Below are 16,673 nucleotides of genomic sequence, written 5' to 3'. Positions count from 1 at the left end.
ACTTTACTGTCTGTACAATCTAAACCTACACAGACACTTTCTACATTTTGAATGGCTGTTGTGGTAAGTTTTTCCATCTGTTCTATCCTTCTTATCAGCCTTATCACTGGGTACACATTGGACACAATTTCTCACTAAAGTACACTTTATAGAATGTGAACTTATTCTCTTGGATAGGGATTATTTCAAAAACAGTTTGGTTTGTGTAAGATTGTTTTCATCGGATTAAACTTTTATGTATTTAATCTAGCACTGTTTTCTGTGGGGCACAATTGGGTTTTTTGTTTAAAAGAATTTGGCAAATCCTTATAAAGCATAATGCACAGTTTTGTTGGAATATTCACGTTAATCAGAAGTATTTACAATTGAGGTTTGTGTTGCATATTTTAAGTGAAAAACTGGAATAATCAAATCTTTTATGTTTTTAGGAGGTTGAAAGAAGAGGATGTTCCTTATGAAGTAAAGCGTCAGAGATTTCATTCACCTCATCGTGAATTAACTTCAGCTAACCACCTAGTGCCTTTAATAGAAGATCATAGATATTCATTCCCTGGATCAATTTCTTCGCCGTTATTTCAAGCACATTACATCTCAGATTTAACAGGATGTGTGCCACCATTACGAGAACCTTCCTTTAATAATGCTATAGAAGCTACACTTCCTGTAGCCAAAGATAAGGTAAGATTGAAAAGTATATTGTTTATAATATTACAAAATAAGTGTTAGAAGCACAAAGTCTCAGTTTGGCTCGATGTACTTCTTACAATTATGAATCAGTTTATAGAAACTCCATATTTCTATAGATGTAGAAGAGAAAATACAGATAAAGAATTACATTTTCTTTAAATTAGAAACTTAAATAATATATATATATATATTCCCTTCCTACAAAAGCTTTTTGTCCCCTGCAGTAGATTAAACACTGCCTCCAGTCCTTATCAAAGTGGGTGGAAGGAGGCTGTATTTCATGCTGCATTAATCTTGTCATTCAGCCTAAGAACTATTACAGTAGGAAAGGTTTTTCACTACTTATTGCTGTATAACAGCAATTTTATTTTTATTTTTTTAAAGAAAATTTTATTGATTTTCTAGTTTTACTTTTAAATATTTGAAAAGCAATGTGGTGGCTGAGTTGGTCAATAATATAGCAGCAATTTTAAAGGTAAATCTACCAGATTATCCAAAATGAGTATTCAGTTAAAACAAAACCCAATTTGTTTTTGATTGTCTTCAACTTCCAAGAATAATTGTTTCTTGGTCTTGTGATTGATGTGCTGCTTAACTTCATAGACCTGAAATAATCAATCTTACTCATCAGGATCTAGATAATTTGTTATTTGCAGACAGATCTAGTATGAACTAGATAAAGAACAATGTAGGATTGATGACTGTTTATCCTAAAAAGGTCTACGTTCAGTAAGAATTAAAAGAGTGGATTAATATTTGTATATTAAATATACGTTTTATATTTTTTATTCATAAAGTTAAGTCAGCAAGTACTGGAGTTATTTCAAGCATGTCAACAACAAGCCTATGACTTGAACAAAAAAGAGCTTTGCCGTACTCAACTCCAAAGGGAAATTCAGCAGATCTTTCCAAGTATGTTATAATTCTGTATATTTATTTTTCAATATTTAGACTTTTGGTATTTGAGTTCTTTCAAAGAAGAACACAATTTTTAAATTATTTTTGCCTTGCAGATAGTAGGCTATTTTTGGTTGGATCTTCACTGAATGGATTTGGTACTCGTAGCAGTGATGGTGATTTGTGCCTAGTGGTTAAAGAGGAGCCAGTAAGTATAGGAAAAATATTAAATCTCAATATCCATATTTTTTTAAGAGAGTACTGAAAGGGAGATAAATATAGAACAACAAGTAAAACTAGTTTTTAAAAAATCAAATTTAGCAGTAAGGTGCAGGTTGAGCATGTATAAATTATTCATTGAAAATAGCTATTCATTCAAAAGAATATTCTAATGATTTCCATGTAACATTTCAGGCAATAAATTAGAAAAATAAAAGCAATGTTAATATAGTATAATGTAATGTATTACCCTGTCTTTGTTGGATATACAGTATAAGAATTCTCCATAGCGATGGTTGCATGATTTGTATAAATGTTCTTGTTTACATAATGGAAATACTTTTCCATCTAAGAAAAATAGAGAACTTCCTATTGCAGCCACAACTTTTTTAAGATCACAAGGACACATCCTTCATGCTGCTTTTTCTGTAACAAAAATAAGACAATTAGTGGGGTGAGCTCTGCAATTTTAAAGAAGCTGTGTCCTTGCAAAAATGGAAAATAAAACCCCACCAGATAATTTGAATCACTTTAAGTTACAAGGGTGGCTTGCAGCATTACATGCTACATTAGTTTTAATAACATTTTTAGAAGGCATTAACATCAGTAGTAAAAGCCACTAATAAGTGACTTCTGAAACAATAATTATGCAAATACACATCATATAGAGAATTCAGTTTATATGCTGAGAACTACTGCCTAACTACTGGTTCTGATTTAATTCCATTTGTCTGTTTTGTTGTTTGGATTTTTGAAATAGCACGTGAGTGTGACAAATAGCTTGAAGCAAATTTGGGAGGAGACCATGAAATACCACTTAAATGATTTATATAGTCATTAGCCTTATTTTTACGGACACATTGATACTATTATTAACAAAATGAAATTCTTTGATAGTTGTAAAAGAGATCAGGAGGAATTGAGCCCTATTCTCTATTTACTATTGCTCCAAACAATTGCTATAATCCCAATACAATTGAATGTGGCAGAAATTACCTTTCTTGAATGACTCACTTTTACAAGCTCCTATATTTTGATAAATGAAATTATAGTGTGTGTGTGTTGGGAATTCTAAATGTATTGCCCATAGTTCTAAATTTCCTTGGGACTTCACGTGATAGAAGAAATACCTCTGCTATAGTAGTTGAGCTTTAGCACGTGGGCTGCTACAAGCGTTGGACATCTGAGCTTGTTCCTGCTATCCTGTAATGAACAAAGGGCTTTCTTCTTGTGGGTTTACTCCTTTTCTTTCTCCTTTTATGCATTCATTTGATAAAATGTTTCCACTTCAGAGTGGTCTATACATATCCAAATATTTCCATCTTCAAACATTATTAAACATCATTAAAACGTTAGTGATTAATTTATTTCAGATGAATCAGAAGACTGAAGCAAGACACATACTCAGCGTACTCCAAAAACACTTCTGTAGGAAGCTTTGTAAGTTCTAGACTATGTTTAGTGAAATGAATATTGTTAATTTGTTTATAGTTTTCACTAACAGAAATACACACTCAATGCATTCTTGAGTTAATGAGCCTTATTTGAATTCGAAATATATTTCTTTTGTGTGTGTGTGTGTGTGTATGTTGACAGTAGCATGTATTTTACCATTTTAGAACATTTCAAGAAAACATTTTTGATGAAGATTTCATAATCATAATAGTAAAGTTGGAAAGGTCATCTAGTCCAACCCCTTGCTCAGGCAGGAAACCCTATACCATTTCAGACAAATGGCTGTCCAGTCTCTTCTTAAAAGCTTCCAGTGTTGGAGCATTCACAGCTTCTGGAGGAAGGTTGTTCCACCGGTTAATTGTTCTAACTGTCAGGAAGTTTCTCCTTAGTTCTAGGTTGCTTCTCTCCTTGACTAGTTTCCATCCGTTGCTTCTTGTCCTGCCTTTGGGCGCTTTGGAGAATAGCTTGACTCCCTCTTCTTTGTGGCAGCCCCTGAGATATTGGAACACTGCTATCGTGTCACTCCTAGTCCTTCTCTTCATTAAACTAGACATATCCAATTCCAGCAGCCGTTCCTTATATGTTTTAGCCTCCAGACCTCTAATCATCTTTGTTGCTTTTCTCTGTACTCTTTCCAGAGTCTCAACATCTTGTATGTTATATTTCTAGGGAAGTAAAATACAATGCCTTACAGCCAAAGTAAGTGGTAGATATTATGATGGGATGTTATGCAGATAAATTTTCTGGCATTTTAGTAAATGAAATTTCAAGCTAAAACAAGTTTTTAAACTCTGCACATTTCAGATAAAATCCCAAAAATATGTTTTGGAGCTTACATAATTTCACCACCTTTTTTCTGTTCATTAAAGCAGACAATCTCTTTTTATGTCAGTTCCAGAGAGAAGGTGATGCTGTCTTAATGAATTGAGTCATTAAAGCAACATGTGTTTACACACTCTTAAGGCAGAACCCTGTACAAAATCATGTTTTTATGAATAGCAGGAATGCACTGAGCTCTCACTAAGTTATTTGTGTCTGTGCGTGCACACACACACACACACACACACACACACACACACATTTGTACACTGTACAGAGTCTCTGAGGGAAATTGGAAGTTTCTAAATTAGATGGATGGTGGATGGATAGTCTGAAGCACTTCTGAATAATTTTCAAAATATGTGCAATCCAATTCTGCAAAGTTTATTTGTTGTATTTATTTATTGATATTTCTATCCTGCTTCAATGATATATACTTTGATAATCAAAAAGCATACAATTATAACAATTACAATAATGATTAAGTTAAGAACACTAGTCAGTAAAATACAATAGCAGCAACCCACAAATACCTAAAGATACAAAGGTCTAGCAACAGAATATAATTTCAAGTTTCCTTTTGATACTCAGTCATGAAAAATATCTATTTGGTCACTGAGATTCAGTGATTTGATGACACATAATCCAGCAATCAAACCGAATGTCAGCTGAAAGGGGGGGTCATCTGTTCATATAAAAAATCTCTACAAATTGAATAAAAATCCTGCCAGAAATGATGAAGCACAGCCTAAGAAGTTCTGTACAATAAAATCACTAATTAGATTTTATCTATTTATTTAATTACATCTGAGCAACATGAAACTGTATAGGAAATATGTTCTGATGAATTTCCTGCTGCTAAATAGCATTTATATTAGATATTACAGGAGTTTTTTGTTTTCTTTACAGCAAGCTACATTGAGAGACCTCAACTGATCCGAGCAAAAGTGCCAATAGTAAAGTTCAGGGATAAAGTCAGGCAAGTAACTGCAATTACCATTATTTTTTTCATATATTACCATTTAGACAGGGTGGGCTTACTAGTATGGGACATGTTTCTTAGAGTTTTCTTATCCATCTGCCATTTGTTTTATCATTGGCACAGTAATGGCGACAGTTGCAAATATTATAGTGAATAGCACTCTTCCATTATTTCAGTGAAGTTTAAATATACTTTTTTTCTGATATTTTGTCTCTGCATGCTTTTATTAGTAGAGAAGTGGCTAAAGTTGTAAGGATTGATCCGGTTCAAACCATAAAGCTAATTCCATTTACTATTTTAACAGAATTCAAAAGAAAAAAGGGGGAACTTGTGGCCTTCCACCTACTACTAACTCCCACTAGCTGAGTATCAAGCCCAGAAACACGCTGTCCTGTACAGTGAGAGCAGACTAGAGAGGGGAACTATGTAGGAAGAAAGCTTTAGGGTGCTGGATGCATAACCTGGTCAGCCAGTCCCTGAGATGAGACCATTGTTGCTAGGCTGCTCTTTTCTGTATCTCAGCCTGTATGTGGCAGTCAGCGCCTTGGTCTTCTGGGTAGTGGAGTATTGATGTGGGACTATAGAAAATGACTTGAAAGGTCACCATTTCGGTTTTGGAAAGCAAAGGATTGGTATATGTCTTTCCATTATCAATTATTTTAATAACATATATTTATATTTGGTGAGTCCTGGCTGCTTGTGTGAATAAAGAAGAGATTGCGCTACCACACCTATTCCCCAGTATATCTGTGTCTATGATCATTTTACCAATTAAATGTTTTTCCTGCTGTTTTTTTTTTTAAAAATCCCATTTATATCCCACCCTTCTCCGAAGACTCAGGGCGGCTTACAATCTAAGAAGCACAAATCAATGTGCTTAGCAATAGCCTTCATTCTATGTATATGCCTGCTTATTAGGGCTTTCACCCCCCCCCCAAGCAGCATTTTTACAAAATCAGCTTAATTGCCCCCAACAATCTGGGTCCTCATTTTACCTACCTCGGAAGGATGGAAGGCTGAGTCAACCTTGAGCCTGGTGGGACTCGCACCTGCACTAATTTCAGGCAGCTGGTGTTACTTAAGGAGGCATTAGCCCACTGCTCCACCAAGGCTCAGGAGTTTACAGGCTTGGCCAAATTATCAGCAGAACAATACACTGAGCGTTCAGAGTTTGCAGGATTTCCTGAGTGTCTCACTAGCAGATTTTGTATCTTTCTTATAACTTGCTATTTCTCTAAAGGTTTGGTTAGTAACTACGATCAATGCATTGCACTCACTTTAATTATATTCAGTTGTTCAAGCTCCTCTACAATTCATTAGAATCTGTTTTCCCAAGACCTTGATAAATGGTGTGTCTGCTTAAATAAATGGCTTCTTAAGGAGCAACACTTAATTGTTGCCTGTTCTCAGCAGTAGCACATTTAAAGCTGTAGTGCCTTTGAGCAAAAGCCAAGTGCATTTTGTTTACCACTCAGTATCAATGGTCCAATTGTGCAGTCTAAAATTCATAAGCAGAACAAAGAGTGTCTAAGGTAAGCTGCTACACATGCTAATTTTACTATAGACCCCATGTGCTTACAGAAATAGTCACTCACTTCAGTACCTAAAATGCAGTGTTTTGCAACTGAACATGAATGGAGGACTTCACGATATATTTTTTCTCCATTATGATCTTCTTGAGATGCGGCCCTGGTGCGCAGTTGGGCTTGCTGCTGGTGTACCTTTCGCCTAGTCACATAGCAGCAGCCCTGCCTGAGCTTCTCGATGTCCTCTCTGGGTTGGTGATTGAGTTCCCGAAACTTATAGTTTTGAGGGACTTCAATCTACCATCGCTGGGAGGATCATCTGAGTTGGCTCGGGAGTTCATGGCTTCCATGACGGCCATGGACCTGACGCAAGTAATTTTGGGACCGACTCATGAGGGAGGCCACACTCTTGACTTAGTTTTCTTATCTGGACGGTGGTTGGATGATCTTGGTGGGGGCTCCCCAATTGTTATGCCCCTGTCATGGACCGATCATCATCTCCTGCGGCTGGTCTTCCATTTTGCCACCCCCCGCCGTGGGTGTGTGGAACCAATTAAATGGTACCGCCCCAGACGCTTAATGGATCCCCAGATCCTTGCTCACAGCTCGGCAGACGCCTTAGTGGAAGCCTGGGAAAGGGCAGCCACTGAGGCTCTTGACCGAGTTGTACCCCTGCGGCCCCTGACCCGGTGCAGATCCCGTCGAGCTCCATGGTTCTCCGCGGAGCTCCGGGAGATGAAGCGTCGGAGACGGGGCCTAGAGAGCGGTTGGAGATCCAGCCGATCCGAATCCGACCGATTGCGACTAAGAACCTATACTAGGTCTTATCTCGCTGCGATAAGGGAGGCGAGGTCTAACCACTTCGCCACCCTTATCGCGTCCGCAGACAATCGCCCGGCCGCCCTGTTTAGGGTGACTCGCTCCCTCCTGAATCAGGAGGTGAGGGAGGAACCCTTGCAGGGTCGTGCCGAGGAGTTTAACCAGCATCTGTCGGATAAAATCGCTCGGATTCGGACCGGTCTGGACTCTGACTGGGCAGAGTCTGTCGAGCAGGACGCGGGCGGTCTTGTCGATATCACCTGGGAGGAGTTTGATTCTGTGACTCCGGAGGAAGTGGACAGGATCATGGGGAGGCTGAGCACCACCACATGTTTATTGGACCCGTGCCCTTCCTGGCTGGTCTATGCAGCCCGGGAGAGGACACGCAGCTGGTTCCAGGCAGTTATATCGGCTTCTCTGAGCGAGGGTAGCTTCCCCACCGTCTTGAAAGAGGCGGTGGTGAGGCCTCTCCTCAAGAAGCCTGCCCTGGACCCAGCTGTATTGAACAACTTTCGTCCTGTCTCCAACCTTCGCTTTCTTGCGAAGGTTGTTGAGAGTGTGGTGGCACATCAGCTCCCTCTGGTCCTGGATGAAGCGGATTATCTAGACCCGTACCAATCGGGTTTCAGGCCCGGGTACAGCATGGAGACGGCATTGGTCGCGCTGGTGAATGATCTCTGGAGGGCTCGGGACAGGGGGCATTCCTCTGTTCTGGTCCTATTAGACCTCTCAGCGGCTTTCGATACCATCGACCATGGTATCTTGCTGTGGCGTCTCAGGGGATTGGGAGTGGGAGGCACGGTTTTACAGTGGTTCTCCTCCTATCTCCAGGGACGTTCGCAGTCGGTGTTGGCAGGAGGGCAGAGGTCGACCGCGAGGTCTCTCATTTGTGGAGTTCCTCAGGGGTCGGTCCTCTCGCCTCTCCTGTTCAACATCTATATGAAACCGCTGGGTGAGATCATTCATGGTTTTGGAGTTGGGTATCATCAGTATGCTGATGATACCCAGCTTTTCCTTTCGACCCCAAACCACCCCAGTGATGCCCTCAACGTGATGTCCCGTTGCCTGGAGGCGGTTCGGGTCTGGATGGGGAGGAACAGACTTCAACTCAACCCCGACAAGACCGAGTGGCTTTGCATACCTTCATCCCGGGTTTATTCGGACATTCCACCTCTCGCTATGGGGGGTGAACTATTACCCCCCGTAGATAGGGCTCGCAACTTGGGAGTCCTCCTAGATTCACGGCTCACCCTGGAAGATCATATAGGAGCTGTGACTAGGGTGGCTTTCGCCCAGGTTCGCCTGGTGCGCCAGTTGCGGCCCTATCTAAGCCGGGATGATCTATGCACGGTCACTCATGCGCTCGTGACCTCTCGACTAGACTACTGCAACGCTCTCTACATGGGGCTGCCCTTGAGGACCACCCGGAAGCTCCAACTGGTACAGAATGCAGCCGCGAGAGTTGTGTTGGGAGTCTCCCGATACTCCCACGTTACACCTCTGCTCCGTGAGCTGCATTGGTTACCGGTTGCCTTCCGGGTGAGATTCAAGGTACTAGTAATGGTATTCAAAGCCCTACATGGCAGGGGTCCGGAGTACCTGAGGGAACACCTGCTGCAGGCATCGACTTCCCTCCGCCCTGTGCGTTCCCACAGAGAGGGCCTCCTCAGGGTGCCACCGGTCAGAGAATGTCGACTGGTGGCCCCCAGGGGGAGATCCTTCTCTGTGGGCGCCCCGGAGCTATGGAACCAGCTACCGGTTGAGCTCCGGACGGCGCCCGACCTTCGCTCCTTTCGCCGCGAGCTAAAAACATACTTTTTTGAACAAGCTGGCCTGGCCTGATGAGGGGATGGGGGGGGGTCTGCTATTGTTATTTTATTAGGTTTTAAAGATGTATTTTAGTATGTGGGCATCTATTTAATCTTGTTTTAACTTTTGTAATTTGTATTTTTATTCTTGCCCTGTTCACCGCCCTGAGTCCTTCGGGAGAAGGGCGGTATAGAAATAGTATTAAATAAATAAATAAATAAATGTACATAATCAAACAATGATGTTGACCAAAAAGGGAATGCAAAGATACACTTAAGTGGACAAAACACTGATTTTTTAAAAATTTGCCTTTGGAATGCCAGGCTTTCTAATACTATGCTTTTTCCAACATGGGGGCACTCCCTGTCCAAGTGCTTGAAAGAAAACTTCATTCCTAGTGAAGTGGGAAAATCTATCATCCTAATAAATATATGGAAGTTGTTGCCTAACTCCAAATAGGCAGTACAGGGAGCATTGCCAAAAATTAGAGGGTTTTAGGGTTGCCAAATGTTGAAAAGACTATCTATTTTGTGTATATGTACACACACACAAAAGGTATTGTTATTCTACTACAGAGAATTACCTTGAAAATGAGGTTTTTCCCATCAATGTTTTTAAGGCGATATAATTTGGATTGTTTGTATAAGTACTGGTGCAAATTAAATTTGATTTTTCTCCTAGCTGTGTAGATTTTGACTTGAATGTAAACAATGTTGCAGGAATAAGAAATACATTCCTTCTGAGAACCTATGCATACAGTAAGTAGTTTACTCATTGTATCATGGATTGGGTTCCTTTTGGTATCCTTACTTTCTTTGAAAACTGAGGATACTCAGTACCTAAGATGTTGGGGGCCATACATGCAAACTTGACAGAAACCATTCTACTGAAAAACCAAGCAAACGTGGTGGTTGTAAAGACCATGTCAGAATTCTGATACAGGAAGTCCTCAAACTTACAACCATTCGTTTAGTAAATCATGACTTCTCCCATTGACTTTGCTTGTTGGAATTCCCCCAGGAAGATCACAAATGGTGATCACATGACCCCAGGAAGTTGCACCCCTCATAAATACATGGCAATTACCAAGTGCCCAAATTTTGATCATGTAACTGTAGGGACGCTGTGGCAATCATAAGTGTGAGACTGTTGTATGTCACTTTTCACTACCATTGTAACTGAACGGTTGCTAAATGAATGGTTGTAAGGACTAGAATAGCAGAATGTGGCAGGTAATATAATAAAAAAAAATTTGTCCCAAAATGCTCATAATTCCTAAATTTAAGTAGTATTGGGATGTCAAAAAGAGAATGGTTTGTTTCTGGATAAGTAAAATTGCCTGAGAGAGATTTGGGGTTTTAGCTGTATTTACTTTACTTAAGAAGCTCAAATACTTTGGCCGCCAAATGAGAAGAGAGGATTCATTGGAAAAGACACTGATGTTGGGAAAGATTGAAGGCAAAAGGAGAAGGGGACAGCAGACAATGAGATGATTAGATGGGGGCATGAGTTTGAGCAGACTTGGGGAGGCAGTGGAAGACGGGGAGGGGTCTGGCATGCTATGGTCCATGAGGTTGCAAAGAGTCGGACATGATAGTGACGGAACAACAACTAACACTTTAATTAAGGAATATTTAGAGTGAAGCTATGAAAAATGTTAATGGTAAAAAGAATAGATTCTCATAAATAGGAAGAATTTCAAGTGTAATAAAATAAAGAAGGGCAAAACTATTTTAAAAGCAAAATATCTATTAGTATATTAGTATATAACCCTAGTAATGATACATGAATATGTGCTCTAGTTGAGATGTCAGTCTTGAATTACACTGTATATGTCCATTGAATAACCATGTATGTGTTCTGTCTGTCAACATTTTATGTCTTGTTTATAGTTGAGAACCGAGTACGTCCATTAGCGCTGGTTGTAAAAAAATGGGCAAGCTTTCATGGTATAAATGATGCCAGCCGAGGCACTTTAAACAGCTATAGTCTTGTGTTGATGGTTTTGCACTATTTACAAAGTAAGTACTTGGTGAACTTTTCGAATGACTTTTGCCCTGAATATAACACTTGTCAAATTCTCTTCTTAAGAAACTGCTAGCAATGTCTCTAGATAAAATACTTTCTTTTGCTTTTAGTTCCTTCACTTGTGCCATGTTTTTGATGTATGAAAGTTCTCTGGGAAACATGCATATTTATGAAAAATACTGAAACAGTATGTAATATAATTACTAGAGTTCTTGCTGTTTCTTAAATACAGTAGAAAACAAATGTAAAAAATCAGTCATTAACATTGTTTTATTAGCTGCTAACAATGTTAACTGTTAAACATTAACATGAACTATTTTAACGTTCTTCTGATTATATTTTAAATGGACTTGAATATTTAAAAAACAATTGCTGCCACAAATTATTGTAATTTTCTGTTTCAAGCTTTGTTTATCAGGAATTCTATGATGAACAAAAACTGAATGCATGAGGATATACAGTATAACCATCATTAAACGTTTATTACAGACAAGAAAAGCTTGATCTTATGTGTAAATTATTTCAAGAGAGATATATGTGCACAGATCCTGAGCTCATTGCAAAAAGGGATAAGATGAAATTATGCTAATCATTCTCAGATTCTGTTTGTTGTTGTGTCTTTTAGCGATGATAATTATAATTAGGCATTAGGGAAATAAAAATGGGGATTCTTTTTTAAAAAGCTGTATTTATATTACTGTAGAAACTTCTCTTAGAGATTATAATGTGGTAAGTTATTACCATTAACTTTAAGCCATACTTTATAATAGTATACAAGTAGTCCTCAAGATAATGAATGGTCACTTAACGGCTGTTTAAAATTATAACAAATCCTCCAAAAGCTACCTACAATTCTGCTTTGAAGTTACGGCTGCTGCAGTGTCCCTACAGTCACCCTTACAATTGACTACAGGGATGTGTAGCACCCCCGTCTTCCCTCTCCCATCCCACACTGCTGGGTCCCTGCAGGCCTTGGGCCTATTCCCCACAAGCCTGTTAGCCAATGCACATTTACCTTTTGAAGATCTCCAGACTTCATGATGGGGAAGGAGGTCAGGCCACTCATTCCTGGGCAGAATGGGGCTGATTTGCCTCAGCTGTCTCACCATGGCTGACTCTCTACATCTGGTTTGCCACAGGACTGGAGGACAACTTGCCCCACGACAATTCAATGTGGGATAACTCAAGAGAAGGCCAAGTAGAATTGCAACTCACCCCAGCCTTGAATACTTTTAACTTGAGAAGGTTCAAACCCTAAAGCAAGACAAGACCCACTGTAATTGTCCCTTTCTTGAGTTATCCTATGTTGAATTGTTCCGCAATGAGTTGTCCCACAGTGAGTCAGCTGTGGTGAGTCAGCCAGGGCTAATTGGCCAGGTCAAGATGGCTGGGGCAAATCAGCCATGGCGAGTTGACCTAGACTCTACCTGGACCATGTGGCCACCTCTCAGTCATTTTCCGCATCTCCGCAATTACCTGGCCCTCACCTACACGGCAGTGACCCAGAAGTGGATGCCGTTTGGGCACACCCGCAAGGAATTGTGGGTGCGCTGAAAATTATGGTTGCTTCCAAGAAGGCAGCCACACAGCCAGGGATGTGTGGCCTGCCCTGCATTCCCAAATGACTCTGGAGATTTTCAAAAGGTAAATTAGGGAGAAAGTGTGCGGCCCAGTGGGGTGGGAATCAGGCCTAAGGTCTGCAGGGAACTGGTGAAAGGGTGAAAAGGCGTCAGAGACCCAGTGTGAAAGAGGAAGGCCTGCAGAAACCTGGTGGGAGAGGGAAAGGCCTGCAGGGGCCAATAGGAAACAAGAGTATGGGGTGTCTCAGGGATGGGGGATGTCTGGAGCAGACGGACCTGGGGCCCCGTTCTAAGTAGAACTGGGGCTCCTGCACTCCTAAAGCACTCTGTGCTCTGCTTAACCTGCACATTTGTTAACGGTTGTGTCAGGGAGAGGAAGGAATGGGGTCATTGAGTGATACTATCTCACTTAATGGCCATCAGCACTTGTGACTGTAATGGGCAGGCTCCATTATAGCCATAGCTTGAGAACTATCTGTGATATAGTAATTATAAAGCATGTATTTGTTATCATACAGGTATCAGTCCAGCCAATTCATCTATCTGATGAAGTTCACAAAAGTCTTTGCCTTGTAATTAAATCATTAACCAGAAAAGATTACTATAACACTCCTGAGTTTTTGCTACCATAATATATCACAATTTTCCACCTTTAATCTAATTAATTATGTTTTTTCTTTAAGTATAAATTTGCGCATTGAAGTAAGACATTGATGGGAAACTGAGCCTTCTATAGACATACTTTGTTCATTTTCCTTTGAGACCAATTAAATATGTTGATGCTCCAAATCATAAATTCTCTGACCTAGTGGAATTATATAGTTCACTCAAGAGTTTTGCAGATGAGAGAGAGAGAGAGAGAGAAAGATTCACGGATACATTCTAGAAGAGGAACAATTTGGACAGATTGGCCTTTTAGTCAAAGAGTTGTAAAATTGCATATAAAATTCTTTCATGAGCATTTTCAACTTGGGAGTAAGGAAATGCTGCCCATTGCATGCCCTCATGATTTTATTTTTAAAAAAAGATGTACAGGTAACCTTTCAAAGATCTCTGAGGCTCCAGGACTCATGTTGGGGAAGGAAGGCAAGCTGCTGCATCCCTTGGTGTCCCTGACCCATGTAGTGTGGTTCCAAAAGGGGCTGCCATTTTCAGAGTGGCCAGAATTCATTGCAGTTGCTTCTGTGATGAAGCCATGCACCCCTCCTTCTCTAACACAAGCTCTGGAACAATTCATTGGGCTGCTCCACAAATGGCATCTGCTTCTGGGATGAAGCATTTGTCCCAGGGACCCTGAGAACAGAGTGCCCTGTTTCCCCCCTCCCTGTCCCCAATGCAAGCTCTGGAGCTCCAGAGATCCTCAAAAGCTAAGTGCATAATGGGTGATGGGTGGGGGGGTGGGGGCCGGGTGGAAAAAAGGATATAGGGTCCAGTGGGTGAGAAATAGGCCCCTGGTCTGTGGGGTCCTGAGAGGGAGGAACATGTGTCTCGGAGGGGAGAGGAGGCCCTGGGAGGCCCAGTGCAGGTGGGTTTGGCCTATACCAGGGGTAGGCAACCTCGGCTCTTTTATGACTCGTGGACTTCAACTCCCAGAATTCCTGAGTCAGCTATGCTGGGAGTTGAAGTCCACGAGTCATAAAAGAGCCGAAGATGCCCACCCCTGGCCTATACTATGCTTCATAGGACCTCTCCCTAGTGGTACCCGGTTCCCTGCCTTACAACTTGTGTGGTGATCTAATGACCGTATCACAGAGAATTGGGGTGAAGAATGTTAAATGATGTGATCATATGGTCACTTTGCTTAGTGACAACCACAATTTGCAACTTTAATGGACAGGCTCAATTATAGTTATGAGTTGAAGAATGCCTGTCAATAATTAGAACACAAGTTTTTTATTCATTGTTAATATTGATAGTGGCTATTTTTAAATAAATTACATTTTCCATTCATTGAAAGCTAGATATTATTCCAGATACTATTGAGAACGTAATTTTATACCTTAATCCAATGTTGATAAATTAGAATTACATAATCTGCAAAAACTAAAAAAATAATGTTTATAATTAAATAAAATGTCTTCAGTGTTGAAAATTTCACATGTCCCTGGATAAATTTATATTGCAACTTTGGCTTAAATGAGTGTCATATTCTCTAATGTTTAATCAGTTTTCTCACATATTTATGTAGGTAATATGTTTAATTTAAAAAGCTAGAAATTTGAGTTTTGGGATAAGCATTTGATCCTAAACTTTCAGTTCACAATACTAGTGTAGCTGGTATGTTGTTTTCTGTGAAATATATGAATCACAGTGACTTTAAACTTTTTTTTTATAGCCCTACCTGAACCTATCCTTCCAACCCTCCAAAAAAATTACCCAGTAAGTGCTTCTTATAAATTACTACATAATATGTTTATTAAAATGATTACCTTCCACATGAATGTTGCTGTTACCTTGGGATAATGACAAAATATGCCTTAGACCATGTTTGTTAGAACTCCACAATGCTCCAACATGTGTATGGAAAGTTCTCCTGCAGACTGACTCATTCATCCTTTTTAAATACAAATAAAATTTCAAAAGCCAATTCTGATTATCACATTTGGCTGAGAAATAAGAATTACAGTATTTATTTCTATAAATGGGGTGATGGGTCAGACACGACTTCGCAACTAACAACATTTATTTCTATAAGTTGTGTGCATGCCTTTTTTTGTTAGCTGTGGAAAAGGCAGAACCTACAGTTTCTCTTCCTTCAATGTCTTATGCAGAATTAGATCTGTTCCAGAGGTTTGGGGAATCTCCATGAGAAGATTTGGGAGGCATATGTTGGGAGAAGAGGAATTGGATGTAAACCCATGAATCTGGATTGTATTTTGTGTTTAGAACTGCAGCATATTATCTCATGAATTTTGAATTGAATACTTTATTAGACACACAAGGAATTTGTCTACAGTGCAGATGCTCTCAGTATACGTGCAAGGCAACAGAATAATGATAATTATAATAATACCAATAAGGGGGGGAAGTAAAGAAGATAATAAGAAAGATAAATAATAATACTACAGCCTACTACATGGGTAAATACACATAGAGAAGATCCATTCTGCATGGCAATACTGTGTTATCTCACCTTGTCCTGATGGTAATCTACCTTTTAATGTTTTACAGGTAGGCCTTGACTTACAACAGTTTGTTTAGTGACCGTTCAGACAAAGGGATAAAGTGACTTATGACCATTTTTCACACTTACAACTGTTGCAGTATCCCCATGGTCACTTGATCAGAATTAAGATGCTTGGCAACTGACTTATATTTATGATGGTTGCAATGTCCTAGGGTCAGATGATCATCTTTTGTGACCTTCTTACAAGCAAAGTCAATGGGAAAGCCAGATTCACTTAACAACTATGTCATTAACTTAACAACTCCAGTCATTCACTTAACAACTGTGGCACAAAATGTCGTAAAATAAGGCAAAATTCACTTAACAAATATTTCACCAAAAAATTGGGCTCAATTGTAGTCGTAGGTTGAGTACTACCTGTAATATATTCACTTTGAACTTATTTACATAATGATTCTTTGCTTCTGCCCAACTGTTTTTTAAACATTCTTGTGACTGATGGTAATGATACATTTTGATGCCAAAATACATCAAAACATTGACATAATAGAAAGACATAAACTACCGTAGCTTGCAGGACACTAAGAACAAAGGGGGTGATTACGGTATGGCAGTTGCATAGAAAATGTAGAAGCAATTTAAAACTAACACTGCTCCTCATATATCAAAATAACTAATTAAAAGTTCCTGATTTCAGGATCATGCTTGGTAAAGTAACATAGTAA

General features: G+C 39.7%; 1 protein-coding gene across 6 annotated transcripts in view; it reads left to right on the top strand.

Annotated features, from left to right (window-relative positions):
• Positions 1–16,673, top strand: part of TENT2 (terminal nucleotidyltransferase 2) — a 38,322-nt gene that overhangs the window by 7,005 nt on the left and 14,644 nt on the right. For all 6 annotated transcript variants that reach the window (XR_014024964.1, XM_081316501.1, XM_081316504.1 and 3 more), the window contains 8 exons: positions 429–678; positions 1,485–1,599; positions 1,701–1,792; positions 3,177–3,243; positions 4,987–5,056; positions 9,895–9,971; positions 11,106–11,234; positions 15,157–15,200. Coding sequence is in view for 5 of the 6 variants with exons in the window: in XM_081316501.1 (XP_081172627.1) it covers positions 429–678; positions 1,485–1,599; positions 1,701–1,792; positions 3,177–3,243; positions 4,987–5,056; positions 9,895–9,971; positions 11,106–11,234; positions 15,157–15,200 (844 nt within the window). In the remaining variant the exon portion in view is untranslated. The remainder of the gene's footprint in view (positions 1–428; positions 679–1,484; positions 1,600–1,700; positions 1,793–3,176; positions 3,244–4,986; positions 5,057–9,894; positions 9,972–11,105; positions 11,235–15,156; positions 15,201–16,673) is intronic.

Source organism: Vipera berus (assembly GCF_964194415.1).
Source record: "Vipera berus genome assembly, chromosome: 2".
Taxonomy (NCBI): domain Eukaryota; kingdom Metazoa; phylum Chordata; class Lepidosauria; order Squamata; family Viperidae; genus Vipera; species Vipera berus.
Note: the sequence above shows the minus strand (reverse complement) of the source record. Positions and strands in the feature narration are given on the sequence as shown.